Source organism: Bombus fervidus, chromosome 11 (assembly GCF_041682495.2).
Source record: "Bombus fervidus isolate BK054 chromosome 11, iyBomFerv1, whole genome shotgun sequence".
In the NCBI taxonomy this organism is placed as follows: domain Eukaryota; kingdom Metazoa; phylum Arthropoda; class Insecta; order Hymenoptera; family Apidae; genus Bombus; species Bombus fervidus.
Genome location: NC_091527.1, coordinates 5,636,832 through 5,653,182, shown reverse-complemented (window position 1 = coordinate 5,653,182; position 16,351 = coordinate 5,636,832). Strand labels below are relative to the sequence as shown.

The 16,351-nt window shown below is 33.3% G+C and overlaps 2 protein-coding genes across 2 annotated transcripts; both read right to left on the bottom strand.

The window, feature by feature from the left end:
• Positions 1-1,682: 1,682 nt before the first annotated feature.
• On the bottom strand, positions 1,683-8,347 carry LOC139991963 (uncharacterized). The gene is made up of 5 exons (XM_072012379.1): positions 7,957-8,347; positions 4,015-4,333; positions 2,844-3,077; positions 2,110-2,345; positions 1,683-2,043 (listed from the first exon to the last, which is right to left on the bottom strand). Exons 1-5 carry the CDS (start codon positions 8,012-8,014, stop codon positions 1,817-1,819), a joined length of 1,074 nt encoding a protein of 357 aa, XP_071868480.1. The 5' UTR covers positions 8,015-8,347; the 3' UTR covers positions 1,683-1,816.
• Positions 8,348-9,962: 1,615 nt separating this feature from the next.
• LOC139991838 (uncharacterized) lies at positions 9,963-16,149 on the bottom strand. The gene is made up of 4 exons (XM_072012174.1): positions 15,993-16,149; positions 15,105-15,207; positions 14,759-14,956; positions 9,963-14,689 (listed from the first exon to the last, which is right to left on the bottom strand). Exons 2-4 carry the CDS (start codon positions 15,198-15,200, stop codon positions 13,010-13,012), a joined length of 1,974 nt encoding a protein of 657 aa, XP_071868275.1. The 5' UTR covers positions 15,201-15,207; positions 15,993-16,149; the 3' UTR covers positions 9,963-13,009.
• Between the last annotated feature and the right edge of the window lie 202 nt (positions 16,150-16,351).

Sequence of the window (16,351 nt, the reverse complement as noted above, 5' to 3'; positions counted from 1 at the left end):
CATATTTACCAAGAATATCTGTTTGTAAAGAAAATAAACGATGAAGAAACATCTCGAATAAAATACTGGTTGAACGACAGATTTACGATCTGTGCGAAAGTATTGTTGTAGTCTCGCCTGAAGAAGGAACACTCACCAGACGCCATGATGCGAGAGATAAGGCAGACTTGACTAAAATTACAATACGTTGCGTGGAAATATTACACAGTTTTTAAGGTTTTCGTGTAAGCGAGTATGATGCACGCTCGATGGGTCATTGTCTTTCGTCTGAAACCAACTTCACACGTCACACTTTCATTCAATCAATTTATTAATATAAAGACAGATAGCGTTCCTTTAATTTTAACTTGTCGCTTACTGTATCTGTATTTACATTAGGTAGTTAATATAAAATTATAAAGTTATAAATATAGTCATAAGAACTACTTTTTAAGTATACATGTAATAAATGTAATAAATCTTTTCTTTGCAGGTACCGAAAGAATTACATTAAACACAGCGCTATTTAATCTTATTACTATATATCGCTTATTTTCTAAATTGAGCTTTGACTTAAATCGACCTTAACCCTGTTAGATGGTTTGGTTCATATTAGACACGACTCTGTTTCTTGTTACTAACAAATTTCTTAAATTACAGGGAAGTAATATCTTCATTATCCACTACAATTTCTCTCAGGATTTTAAAAATCTCATTGTTTGTTAAAAAAAGAATAAAACGAAAACATAAAAATCCGAGAACCGTAGTAGAGCATGCGAACATTTTACGAGTTTAAAAATATTACAAAGCATATCCTAAATACATACACTGCAATTGTTACGTCGCGTGAGTCGGTACCTGCGACGTCCCTCATGGTCAGGCCGCCGAGGCCTGCACATTGTCACACTGACCCGCAATAAACCCAAGGAACCATCATAGCCCACATCTCTTAGCAATAAAATTGTATTCTTTGTACATATTGGGTTTATGAGTGGTCCCTCAAAAGGGTCCTTAGGTTTATTGCACGCTCGTACTCATTACGGAGAAAGCGGAGGTTTACCCAGCGAGATAGCGGGTTTTTCCCAAGGACGGAAACACACGTGAGTCATATTTGCCGAGGACTGTCCCCTTGTATTTAATTCATTAACATTGGGAATATCCAATGGGCATCGCGGATCGTTACCCTCACTTTTCTACCAAAAAGTGTGAACTACGAATCCGCGTTCTTAGTTCGACAAGGATACACCCACAACGAGCTTTCTTCCTAAATAGTACGAGACGGGTCAATCACTGTTTTATTATCCTTCGGACAGTCAAGTCCACTGTTCTAATATCCCTCGGACAGTCAAGTCCACCGTTTTATTATCCTTCGGACAGTCAAGTCCACTGTTCTACTAGCCCTCGGACAGTCAAGTCCACTGTTCTACTAGCCCTCGGACAGTCAAGTCTACGGTTCTAACACTCATCATGTCAGTCTAGTTCTCGCCTCTCTAACTACCACGTCTAGCAACCTTCGGGTTCATCACCACGCTTTCCAAACACATGAAGTCCAGTTATATTCCAACCCAATCACCCTTTATTCTCCCACAAGAAATAAGGGGATCGCCCTGTTCGTGGTGTCGATTCGTGCAATCGTAGCGGGAATTTACGACTCCCGTTGACGCGCTATAACGCGACCGTCTCCCCGCGACTGGACGAAAATACAGCAATGATTGTAAGTTATTAAGAATACATTATACGTTTGTAGAATCATTTTACGTCAGATTATGTACATTTTCGATGAAAAAGGTAACTGTTACTTTTTGATTATTTTATAAGACAATTACCACATTTAAGGTCAGATGACGCGGTATTTGTATATATTGACGTAAGAGTGTTTTATACCATAACTCCAGAACGCCAGAAACGGTAAATTTTCCGTTAAATAGATGGCCAACCGCATTTGGCTGTTGAAGAACGCCCTGAAGAATCTGGACCACCAATACGTAGGAGGTAATAGGTATTTGTGTGTAATTAACTGAACATTCAAGATAAATCTACCGTACCACGACATTCTTGATGAATCTAAAAATATTATCTTTTTTGCATATGCACTAAGTTTAATTTACGTCTGTATAATAGAAGATTTACCTATTTTTAACGAGTGATTATTATTCGTGGCGGCAGTGGAGGCTAGAATGAATGTGAATTTAATGAAAGCACTCGAATCCATATAAGGATTCACTGGCCATAGGGATTCTATTAAAATACGACTCATCTCTTCGAAATCTTTGCTACCACTGGCGAGTGAGGGGAGAAAAACCTCGTCCAGAAGTCGTCTGCAAAGAGCCCGTGTCTCTTCCACGCTTCCGGTGCAAAGATTGTACCTATGGATAGATGTATTTAATTATTCACATAGAAAATACTATCCTTATTACTTATACATGTAGAAGATTTTAGTTGTATTACTTATGTAGAGCATTCTCTTTACTATTTACATAGAAAATTCTCTATCCTTTTCACATCCACTTCAACAATTCATAATTTATTACTAAATTTATACATTTATGGAAAATTTAAAATTTTTAGAAGTGTATGTAATATGTATATAAAAATATACAAAGTATGCAAAATGTTGTTTACAATATAATTGTGAAATATAAATATAACTTAGTGAAACAAACATTTTTATTTACATACATTTCTTTGTAAATTTTTATGTAATTATAAGTTTGCATAAATTCTAACTATTTCTATTATTAGTACTATAGCTATTAAATGTTGAACTTAGATAAATTCTCTTCGTTACTTTGGAAAACAAATTTTAATTGAAATTAATTTTAAGATTTTGGGAAGAAAGAAGTATTCGTGTTTGGATTACAAACTTGTCTTCCATGCCCAGCATGTTGCCAATGACTCGCCAAAAGTGAATCAGTCCTTCCAGTTCCTCGGAACTGTTATTCACCCCAAGATAGTCACCAGCCAGAAGGGTGAAACCCATGAATCCAAATTGAGCCAATGCCATATCCAGTTGCGAGACTCTGTTCAGCCCCGCCTCTGAACTTCTTCGAAACGCTACGCAGTGTTTTTTCCGCACGATTTTTAGCGATTCGAGAAATCTGCAAAATGAGAAAGAAAAAACATTATTCTTATAAAAGATCTTATTCAGAATGAAGTCAAAATTTGAAGCAATCTTTTTTAATATTTCATACCAAACAAATCTACTTAGTTTAAATCGTTTTATTTTTCTCTCTATTTCTCTTTTCTTTATTTTCTCTTATTTACATTTACGTTACGGCCGATTTAAGTTGAATCTTACAATCGAATCTTCCATTTGATATTCTACTATTCTATTCTATACGCATATATTTTATATGGTTGGGTTTTATTGAAAAAATATGTATGCTACTTGTGCTGAATATCTTGGACTTTCCCAGACACGAAATTATTCCGTTCGTTCGTCTACACAGAAATATATCCGGCAAGATAAATCGATTAAAATACCGGCACTGCACGCGTTCGATGATTCCTTGAATGCCAATGAACGACAAGAACCCAACGGATTTTCCCCTCTCCCATATTTTCGTACACAGGACACTTCGTTAGAATTCGTCGAAAAATCAACGTTTCGACACGATGTTGAATACGTTACTATACATGTTTCAAAGCGCCAATTTAATAATAAACAATGGTCAACACGCGTTGGAAGTGTTACTGTTATAAATAGCGACAAATGATAAGAATAGAAACTTATTTAAAGAAAACGGTATTCTTAACACGCCTCGTGTTTCCGAGGAATTGAATTAGTAAGTTACTGGTTCGCAGGAAAATAATTTGCTTTTTATTTATCATTTTTGAAAAATTTTTGACACTGTTCGAGGTATCTTATATGAATAAATTAAAGCTTCTTTAGTAGATAAATTGCTGCCCATTTAGAAACCAGACTTTTTGTTTCTGCAGTTACTGAAAAGTGTTTTTAAAATGAAAAAAAAATATATATATATATTTATGTTACTCTCGTCTGATATTTAAATAATCATTATTAGGCGTACTTACTCTTTTTCTATGCCAGCTCTTTTTCCATACCAAACCCAATTATGTAGAATGGTGGATACGTATCTGCGAAAGGCAGTACACGGTGTACCACTTTGTCTGGTGAATATTAAAACGTCCTTGATCGACGGTACAGCGAATAAAGATAATAATCCACATAGTTTGGCAATCATCATGGTGAAAGCGTTATTATAAAACATCTGCTGTCCGAGGAGAAACTTTTTTTCGTCGAAGAACGACGGTAATTCTGGTTGTAGCCATTTAAAGTCCATGAAAGTGCTTGCTCCATCTTTGAGGAGCGTTCGCAGTTTCGATTCCACATCTAAATGCATACACAGGCTCATGACATTTGCCATTTCAATAATGAAATCTTCTTTTCATTTTTATCGATCGAAATACTTTTCAGTGTTTTAAATTTATGACTTGCTATAGGAGAATGTCTTAAAAAATTAGTTGTTTAAATAATAATAAAGAAATGTAGAATATTTGCGAAGCGCTATATCGGACTGAAAAATGAAGGTCTGCAGTTCAGAATCTAGAACCAAGAATTTTGCTCTTGGATTTTAATTCTTGAATCTTTTTTTTGGGTGCTGAATTTCTAACCTCGAATTCCTAATATGCATATTGATACACATACTATACATACTATAGGAACATTCCACACACCATCTTTAAATTCTCTTGAGGTTCTCAATATCCTTAAAACCTAACGCGGTTCCTAGAATTTTTTGATGATTCTAAAATCTACAGAATTCCAAGAAACTGAAACTTCCAAAATCCGATTAACTAAAATAAATTAACTGCCGAAGTATCCTAAAATATCATTAAATCCTATGTCATCCTCTGTAACGGATTGCTTGTAACAAACTCGCATTGAATCTGATAAATCCCAGTTCTACCGTATTACAAATGGCAACAAATCTTCGTAAAAATGTTGTTTCGTGATTCGATCATTGTTTGACAAAAAACTTACAACGGACCGATTTTGTAAAACAAGCGCACGCATATAGAACGTAGATCGTGTGGGTGATCTTACGATTCGATATGACGGAATTCATTTGGTATTCAGAGCCATCGAAAGTGGGTACATCTGTGCAGCGGACGTGACAGAAATAAAGAAGATCGATAGATGCCCATAATGAGGCGTAATCGAATACGGTGTGCTTGCTCATATTAGGCCCATTATCATTAGGTCACTATCGAATTGATCGAACCATAATGGATTATTCCAGTAATTCCCATACTTTCGAACCTTTCACTTTTTAAAAGTACAAATTCGGTTCAAATACAATTTTCAATTGAACTGAAATAGACGAATCGAATTCACTTAAAGTATGCAATCATGCCATGCAAGGATTTCTAATGATTACCACATAGCCTTCTAGACACATATCATATAAAGTAAATTGAAGGTTATTTGAAAGTGTTTAAGATCCTATGATCAAATCTATAAGAGATCGGTCATTCTATGGCCAAATTTTAACATCCAGACCTAATAGGTATTTAATAGGTATTTTAGTCGATTTATATTAATTTTATAGAAGTAATAAGCAGTAAAATATAATATACTATAATTAAATACGATGATAATTAGTGTCTAGAATTAGACACTATATAAATCGTGGTAGTGTTTCTCTTCGTTTAGAATTAGAATAACCTGCTTTATCTGACTCACAGTTTCGTATGTAATTAAGTAACGCGAGGATAAAGAACTCTTGAAATAAGTAAATAATTCTGTAATGCTTAATACTTACAAACATCAATACTCCTGTTATAGGTTAGTTTTTATCGCTTTTTAATTTTGTAATTAGTTCCAAATCCTTTCATATGTAATTTTTCAATTAACTATATAACTAAAAATATTGTATTTTTATCGAGTAATATTTTCTAATAGCTGTCGATTTACAAATCAGAGAAACTTCCAGAATGACATAATGAATAAAAGCTACTTCCGTCTGATTGATCACAAAGGAGCTATTATAAGAGGTTGCGAAACATCGAAGACATCATAATTTGCAATTGTCAACTTGTTCAGACTTCAAAATACAGTCCAGTCTAATCAAACGATAGACATTTGTTCCATCACAGAAGAATAAAACACTGAGTGCAATATATAAATAATATTACGGGATTAATTTATTTCAGAAGAATTAAGAATATATAATTAAAACTTCTTTCATGATATATCGAAAAATTTCTATCGTTGTTATTCCATCATTTATATTAAATACTCGATATCAATCATCCAACAAAATTTATTTTATCTTTTTTAAAAGAAAAATATCTCGTCATATCTTATTTCTTTTATTATTTATTTTATTATTTATCATTATTATTTTATCATTATTTTATAAATTCGATTTTCTACTCATGCATAGTATGTAGAAAGTTAAATCATCGAGGTTATGTCACCGGCACATTGCGAAAACAATTGCTTTCACCGAACAATTCTTCGATATATTCTCTAGTTAACAGTTAATCGTTTCTATTTCTGTTTTAACAACGTTAGTTGAATATTTGAACAATGGAAACGTAGAAGAATTAGAATTCAGCTATTTTCTCGCGTGTTGCACATGTATTGCATTCGTAGTTAAACAACCGAGAAAAGTAAGTCGAGGACATCCGTTTCTATTCGCACTTTCGTCAATTACTGCATGTTTAGAAGGAACGTGCAATCCTCCGAGAAACGTGGAACGTGTTAAGTGACGTTTGGCGATAGCTAATATTCTACATTAACAGTAAGTTATCAAATCGATTTCGTTGGTCATTCGTGGTGAGGAAATATCTACTCAGTCTTTAAATATTATTATATGCAATAATTGGTTCGAAAATTAGTTATAAATTCATATATAAATTCAAGTAGAAATAATCTTTGAACTTTTCAAATTTAATATTTCTATTGATCTTTTATTTTTTTTTCATTCTAACTACTTTAAATGATTACACCTCTATTGATGATCTATGCACAGATATTGCCAAGATATTATCATTTTTTTCTTATTATTTATCTTGTACACAAATGAATAAATAAAGAATATGATAGTAAATTAATATAATAATATAACAAGTAATAATTATAGTAGTAATAATAATCTTTAATAATTATTTAATGGAATCATTCCAAATTTTATTTCATAATTTAAATACGTAACATTTCTAATATTTAGTAAAAAACCTTCAATAATCGGAGAAAAAAAATGGTAATATCACAGAAAAAACTATTATATCAGCTATCGTATAGTCTCACAATCAATAGAAAAAATCATAAATTTGTCAGGAATTACGAAACCTTCCTGTACATGTATTTACGCGTCCTTCATAGAGACAAGAGAGGCCAACGATGCACGATAAACTTATTTCTTTTTTGTCCGAGTGCTTACTCTTTTTTTTAAAAATATAGGAAATCATGTATAATCTAATAATCACGATCTTTCACCTCTGAAATTCTTTAAATAATCTCAATAAAATATCACGCGACCTTTACATAAGAGAACTAATAATAATAATGATTCTACAAATCTATATACAAATAATTTTGGTCACGAACCAAAATTATGTAACTGTATCTACATTTAAACATGACGAAAACTTTCGAGACAGTAAATTTCCACTTTAAAGTCAAAGAATTACGCTAACTTAACCTTCATACAGCTACCTATATTACATTAAATAATTACATATTTAAAACTACGTCTGCATCTCACAACAGTTCCATCTATAAGATTTTAAACTTATGAAATTCGAGGTTTCCAATTCTGCAAAAAAAGAGATCGACACTACGCAAATACTCTTATCTGACTGAAACAAGAAACATAATACTGCTTGGAAACGAACTATATCTCGTAGGAATGAAAGCAAAATATCTGGCACACGTATACAAATTGATCCACCAAGAGTAAACAAAATATCGTCGGTGCACTGCACCTCTCGAAAAAAGCCACTGACCTGTGAAGTCCGTTTGTTTCTCTGTGTTTTTTGGATCCTGCTCGAATTTCTTTCTCATTTTCGTACACGCGAATAACGGAATCACTCCTTTTTCATTTAAGCTACATGTATCGCGAGGTGCACTGCACTATACGTAAACTGTTCAATGTTCAGCTGCAAATGTCACGTTCATCGGTGAACACTGTCGGCCCCACATGCACGAGGTAATCAAACGAACCAATTTATCGTCACGTAAGCACAATTCCCCGCGAACGAACTGCAAGATTGTCACGTCTTCATTACTTGATCGTGCTAGTTGCGTGCATTGCAAGGGAATGAAAGGAACAAGTTTCTAGCGTACATCTTAGGAGAAAGGTAAGTCTCCTACCTTTCGCTCGTTCCTTCCTTCTCCTAGCTGTGCAACGTTCTTTATGGGAGACATGTAAGTGGAGTATATGAAAAATCTTGATGTAAAAAGTCGAATATCGAATGCTTTTTTATATAAGAAATATACTTTTTTATATGAATTTTATTTTTTATTATTATTCGAGAAAAAATTAAAATATAAAATATTATTCTTTTTCTTCGTGATTCGGTTTTAACGATACGAAATACGAATTTTTATTTAAAATTTCATATTGCTACTGTATAAATATATTTTGAATCTTTAAGTTATTTATAGTTTTTATTCCGTTTTATTAATATTCGTTTCTCTTTTCGTGAGTGAATGGTTTTTTCATTTATCTAATTGCGTTGGAAGTTAGATATTAGATTTGCTGAATTAGATATTATATTAATATTTTGTAGAAATACATGGTGCTGATATTAAAAATAATATTATTAAATTCATTTAATTAAATTGCGTATATTAATTTAATTCTCTCTGAAAAAATTCAAAGTGTAGACGATATTCGTGATCACGTGATTACCGATAGAGCGAAAATGCCGGTGGATGAAATTATCGGTAGAGTAAGAAACTCCCTCATTTCGTTTGCAAAAATAAACGTTAGAACACGGCTTATCGCGTTTCGTACGAAGAGAAAGGAAAAGTGGTTTACTTTTACTTTTCTGTCAGCTCTAACTTTGTACGTATATGTACGTAGTACTCGTATGATGTTCGTACGCTGGAGAAAGTAGATAGCTAGTGTATTTTCGACATCGTTGCTTGTGTCGTTCTACACGTATTGCATATGCTTTAAACTACAGACGAAGAATAGACATCTCTTAAAACTGTCATACACCTATCATGAAATATTTTATAGTCTTTATATGTTCGATTACTTCTCGATGATTCTAGTAAGAATAATTGATACCATTTTAACAATGCAATAGGATATCTTAATGTAGTTCTGTATTGAAACATAAAATAATTATTAACTACCACGAAAACATACAAATTACATATGAAATATTGTAATATATATAATAAAGTTCTTCAGTTTGTAAATTTTGTACCTCGGTACTATTAATTACCATTTGTATGAATTGTATTCTTTATACGTAATTTAGATTTGTGTATATAAAAAATGCGAAAATTATTATTTGATTATTTATTATTATAAAATTAATTTGTTGTTATCATTTTTTAAGAAATAAATTGACGATGAAAGTGCAAAAAATCATTCACAAGAAAACAGATTATTGTTCGCGGTGTTCACAATAATTACGACAAATAAATTTTTTATTGTATAAATATAAAGAAAAAGATACTAACACATTTTGAATACTCCTACGTGAACTTCGAAAATGATGGAGATGTTTTACGATATGTCTTGCTGATTTTAAATAACTACACTTAAATGCAGATGAAAGAATTAAGCGTAATCAATATTTACAAAAGTAAGTTCAATATTAAACAATGGAGAGTTTGCGAAGACGCGAAGTTGCATTTATAACGTGTCAGCCATGACACATTAAACATTTATTCTTTTGTAAAATGCTTAATGTTTACTCTATTTTGATCCATACATTTATAATTTCTATAAGGTACATTGTTTTTATAGATAGATAAACAACAACAGGCAAGCTTTGGAAAAACCATGTATTATAGAATAATAATAGATTACATTGTTCATGGTAATAATGATATAATAAACCAGAATATATCTGACAATAATAATAAGAATCTAAAATAACACGAATACTGAATACATATTATTAACAATAATGAGAGGAGGGACTTTGGGGATGTTTGGCAAAGGAAGGGGCCAAGCCGCTCAGAACTATGTTTAAAAATGAAAGAAACAAAAAGAGAGACGGGATGAGAGGGGATAGTAAACATTAGATTCGATAAAACCAATAAGATCTTCGGATCGATAACCTAACATTTCGCGATATGTTCCAGTTGTTCGAGCATTTTAAAATGAAACTGACTAAATAATCCGCCGCAAAACGATTTCAGTCACATTTGAGATCCACTCCTCTTATCGTATGCAAAATAAAGATTATATTTTTGAATCGATAGAACAAGACGAAAAAACGAGAAAAAAATAAGTAAAACGAAATACAATGACAGGAATGACAATCGGTTGCGTTTAAGACTTACTGCTAAAGTAATTACGATAAATTGCTAATGAGCAATTTATGATTGTTTTAAAAAAAGCAACGCATTCACGGCGCTGATTTATATAAAATGTAAATTTCTTTTCATTTTTTTCTCTTTCAAAAAATAATAAAATATAGACAATTTGTTCGGGCAATCTCTTGGATTAAACATGAAACCCGTAAATGTTTTATCTTATTTCGTGCTGTCGTATAAACTAAGGAAAAAATCATTTCATATGTATTGCGTTATACGTACACATGATATTTTGTTTCTCAGTATATTATTCATAACATTATTTGCGCAGCGTACACATGTAAAAACATTTGTTAGTACGTGACAGGTTTTTACGCGTCAAGTTGTTGCTATTATCGTGTTTCCTTCATTTTTTCTGTTCATACAAACCGAAGACGATAGGAGAGCGAGGAAAGATGAAAAAAATAAACAAAACAAAAAAAAACAAAAAAAACAAAAAAAAAAAACAAAAAAAAAAAAAGATCGAGCACATCATTTTTCCACTCGAGAGCCAGCTCGTTTTAGGAATTCTACGTTGTTTCCAGTCGTCTGGAAATTGTTAACTGCACCCTGGTCTTGCGGATTGGTCCTTTCCCACCGGTGCCATGATTATCGATGACTAAATTTATTGTTTGTATATCACGAGCTGAGATCTTAGACTTAGTAACGAAGCACCTTTAATATACTAAAAAAGAAAACATACGGACAATGTCTAGATAGTTAAAAAAGAAAAATGTTTTCTAGATATCTAAAAAGAAAAAATTAGGAGAACGACAAAAATATTGAAGTTAATTAGCTCAGTTGCATGGACAGAACACGCTGACGTTGTTTGTATCCTCTGTGTCTTCTTTTCTATCTTTGTTGCTTTTTGGTTTCATTTTAAAAGTTTCTCGATTATTGTATCGACTGTAAACGAATTATAGAGGGTATATTCCTATAAAATATCAAAGAATGCAATTCGCGACGGGAGAACGCACGGCACGACAGTAATATAATAACGCTAAATAAATTGATAGCAGACGATATCGTTTCGTGTGGCAGCGATACTTTATGTTTAGAGTGCAAAACGGTACGTCGAATTTACAGAGGCCTCGTAGTTAATTCGATGTTGAACTAATGCACCGTATGATATGATACGGTCATGCCATGAACGAAGCCAAGTTTATTAATTGACCGTCCAATCTCTATTGGTATAGACCATTGACAAGGTGAACCGTTATCTTTTTTTTTTGTCTTTCTATCCTTTTTTCCCTCTGTGAATTATTGAAAGCCTCTTAGGCAAGCTACAAAAATTGCGGTAGAATAACAAGTCAACGAGAAAGAGCTTGTCAATTAATAAATTATTTGTGTAATATCCCTCCAAATATTTTGATATGATTTATGGAGGTTTGGCAGCTCTGTGTCTTTTCCTCTTTTTCATTATATGATACTAGTGATACTATCAGAGAATGTACCGGGTGGACAAATTTTCCTGTTTTTCCGTTTTTTCAATCTTAAAACGCAATGTTCGAAATCTCCTTTTCCAAGTGCGAAATCCTACATACGAGTATGAAAAATAAAGGAGGCAAAAAACGTCCTCGCAAGGGAAGCATCAACGTAGCGTAGACAAGAATTTGAGTTCACTTGTTAAAAGCTATACGTACTACGATCCACAATATAGTTATCGAATATGTATTAATCTGTACCACCCGGTATAATTCCACTAATTGCTTGGTTGAAAGGTAAGTACGCGATGACCAGCCGTTGTTCCATCGTGAAACTGTTCTCTTGGTCTAACCTACGACTCAATATTTTACGTTAAATTACACATGTTACTGAAATACCAGACGTATCGATCAGCTTTTCTTCTCGGTAATAATCGTTTTGAAACTGTATCATTCTGGACATGTATCTATTCAAATCCAAGATTAGAAGTTGCAAATTTGTTTTCTTGCATCCAGCATGCAAATGTTGATGATGTCCCATGGTTTTAATTTTTTCACTCGAAGACTATCAACAGATATTACTGGAAGCAAAATTGTTTGACGGATCTTGATAAACAAATATGTAATTAATGAATACTTCTTGTTGCCGTTTGAACTCGTATTATAAACACTTCTTAAGTTATTTAACAGTTAACGGGGATCATCCTTCTAAAAGTTCCACCTGTATCTAGCGTATATGTATAGATTATGTTAAAATATTTCATTATCTGTGTATACCCACAGCAAATATTCTAAATTCAGTGAAAAATTATTCAGCTTCACGATTGAAAAACTTCTCACTATGATCCGTCTTCAAAATTATGCAAAGGAAGACGAATGGATTCGTCGAAAAATAAACGGCGGTCAGCAAAAGCACGTCTTGATATTTTGGTATGACTGTGTTCATATATATTGTGATTTCGTGTCCCTCTCTTTTGCATTTGTTATCGTTCTGACTTTTTTTTTTCTTTTTTTCTTATTGGTTAATCTTCTATCTATTTACATTGCTCTTTAGTTGCAAGCTAGTATCTGATACTAGCTACAAACAAGGTTATCACGAGAGCACGGCACCAATTTCAGTCGCATCTTTGCAGTCTTGAATGGATAGTTGAGCTAACTCGCTCACTATTTCTTCCTGAGTGGTTGAATCTGTTTTCTTTAATATCATATATCCTGGTTGTATCTCCTCGTTCTCGCCGTTAATCTTAGCATTATTCTTCGCCTGTCCATTACTCTTTCGTTTACTTGACGTTTCTTCACCAGACATACCAGGGTGAATCTTAAAAACGCTCTTGATAATGTTATTAACCGTCTGAGAACGTTTTGGACTATCGTTCTTTTGGTCGGAAACGAATCTAATGCGAATTGTTCTGTTATTCTCCGTATTTTCTTTGTGTTTGTTTCCTTTCATCACAATAGCTTTTGACTTTGGATATTTTTGATCTGATGAATTTTGCCCGTTTGGAACATCCGTATTTTTTACTTCTTGCTGTTTCTCCTCGAAAGCAGGTGTATGTTCCTCGACAGAATTCACTGCATCTCGTCCTATCGTGTTCGTCGACGACGAATCTGAAGTATGAATATCGTGTGGTTTTCTAGACAACTCTTCACTATCAGAATCATTAACCTTCTTAGTTTCTTCGTCTAAATCCGTTACTTGCACGTTGTTTGTTTCTTCGATCGAACCTTTCTCTATGACTACTTTATTATTATCATTGAGTATATGGTTATTTGTATCTTGTCGATCATTCGATGATATCTCGCGCTGCAAGACTTTAACGGGACTTTTCGGTTTTGTGCCATTATCGGATGTGTCTTTGTTCTGACAATTTGTACAAGAGGATTGTTTGGAATGAGTAGGAGAATTCATTTGTCTCTTACTGGCATTGTTCTTCTGAGCAACACCCATATGCGGTCTACCTAATCTAAGAACGTTAATCGACGAAGTTGTTTGAGCATTGTATGATGCTGCTGGTTCATATTGTGGAACTGGTTGCACATGATTCAAATGCATTTGTTGCTGATGTGGTTGCATTCTGCGCACGTCAAGGTCCATTCTCTGTTGATAAGCTATATATTGTTGGTAAGGTGCTGCTAAATTTGTATTCATAGCTGGATTAACGTTCGCGTTTGTGTTTGGGCCGTAATTAAGGCCGGCATTCGGATGAACATTTGAATTTACATATTGAGGTACCATTTGTCTAGGTAATTGTTGAAATTGATATTGTGGAGCTGGATATGCAGGGCAGTTTTGCTGTGGAATATTCTGTACTATGTTATCTCTACGATCTCTAGGAGCGATCGGTGTAATCCGAGGAACGTTTCCATGATATTGTTGTGGTACTAATTGCCCGGATTGGTACATCTGATCGTTTTGTGTAATTACTGGATTCTGAGATTGATGACCATAGCCTTCATAATGCATACCTTCATTACTTATTGTCCTACCATATGCTACACTTGAATGATATTGTGGAGGTTGTGACGTGTAATCCTGCTGTTGATGATCTTGGTACTGAGGATATTGAGGAACAGGTGGCTGCGCGTCGATCCAAGTTTCTTGTTGCTGCGGAGGTTGTTCCATATCCCGTCTCGCTTGTACTGCATTCCAAACTTCTTTCAATTCACCGGTAATATCTCGATCTTTCAATATTGTATATTGTCGCATAAAAATTATGCCTGTATTCATCCTTTCCACAAAGTCTAGTAAATGTTCTATTAAGCTGGTACGCTTCTGTAGCAAAAATAGAGCCATGCAGGAAATTGTTCTTCATAAATGTGTTCAAGTATAACAAATGTGTACCTTTGGATCTTGAGCGTTTTTGCCATTAACTCGAAGAATTTCGGGATTAGCCATTACCGCGAATACTACAGCTTCTGTTTTTGTACGTGGTGGCCGAACCCTCATTCCTCCATAAAACCGTACAGGCTGTGCAGGGTTCAATGGCATTGCAATCTTTTCCCAAGATAAAACATTTACGTAACATGGAACAGCAGTGCCCTAAAGTAACAGAATAATAAAGTTTTAACTAATCTTAACTGCATAAACTTTCAATATGATTATAAATGCATTAGTAAAACTTCATAGAAAATCCTGGAATCATTGGGAGTTTCTGAAACACGTAAAGTTCTCTTTTAACTAAGTATACCTGTATGAAATCTTGTATACACATATGAGGCTGTGGAGGATTTTTAAAAAGACGAGCGCCATTGCGCTTCATTCTAGTTGCGCCACCTTCTGTCATTTTGTAACTGAAAATAAAAGTATTCGAAGTAAGTGAAAATAGTAGTTTACTATATATACATAAACAAATTTCATAAACTTAAGTGAGTAACATAAACAAAAAACACTCAAATTAATAAACAAATTGTAACAATAAGTTAAAAGCTCCTATGGTAGTTATATATAATAATAAAAAATATTTCAAAGAAAGAAAGATTGTAAAAATAAATATCATATCATTAATGCTTTCACTCGTTTAATATATTTATAAATTTCACACTTATTTAATAACAATGCTAACGATGAGATTCTATGTTCGAAATAAAAAGACAAGAAAAACAACGTTATGTCGTTCATTATTATGTTTAATGAGCATAGAGAAGAAAATTATCAGTTAAAGAATATTAGTAATTGTGTCACGTAAGCATTGCGATACGACTGTAAATAGGAGCAGTAGAAGGGGCGGCTGAAAATTCGTACTAACAATTGTGACGGAGCAAATGCGTCAAAAATTGCATGCTAATTTGCTTCTAACGAATTCCTATATTCATATATTAACAATAAAAACTTATTTAAATCAAATGCACCATGTATAAATTTCGTGAGATCACTTGAATACAGAAATCGAACAATTTCTATGATATCGTCGTTGTATTAGAGCCCTCTCGTTACGCGACCATCATAGATTGTCAATATAACCTCAAAATTCTCCAAGTTTATACGGCAAATTTTCAATAAATGTAAGCGGAAGGTTTATTTAAATGGTGCATTACTTTGAAATAACGATATATAGTCTTCTGTTACGTAAACTCACCCCCGCGGTGCTGTTTCACGCGTATAAACACTTAAACAAGCAGGGACACGATACGACACATTATGGAGCAGCTTCGGTGGAAAAGATCCATCGCTCCTTTTGTTTATTATTTTTCCGGAGTTTGCGCGATTGAATCGACCACGGGCGCTTTGCTACTTTATGTGTTTAAATAACGAACTAAAATATCTAAGATGGCCGAAACGGAAATCATGCTTGTGCATTAGTGTGAAGTGGCCTAAAAATCCCTAGATTCAATTTTTTTTTAATTTAATTCTATGTAATTTTATTATTGTTGATTTATGTATAAATAAAAGTTTAAAAGGTCAAGTATATCATATAATGTTAAAATATTTTTCGAT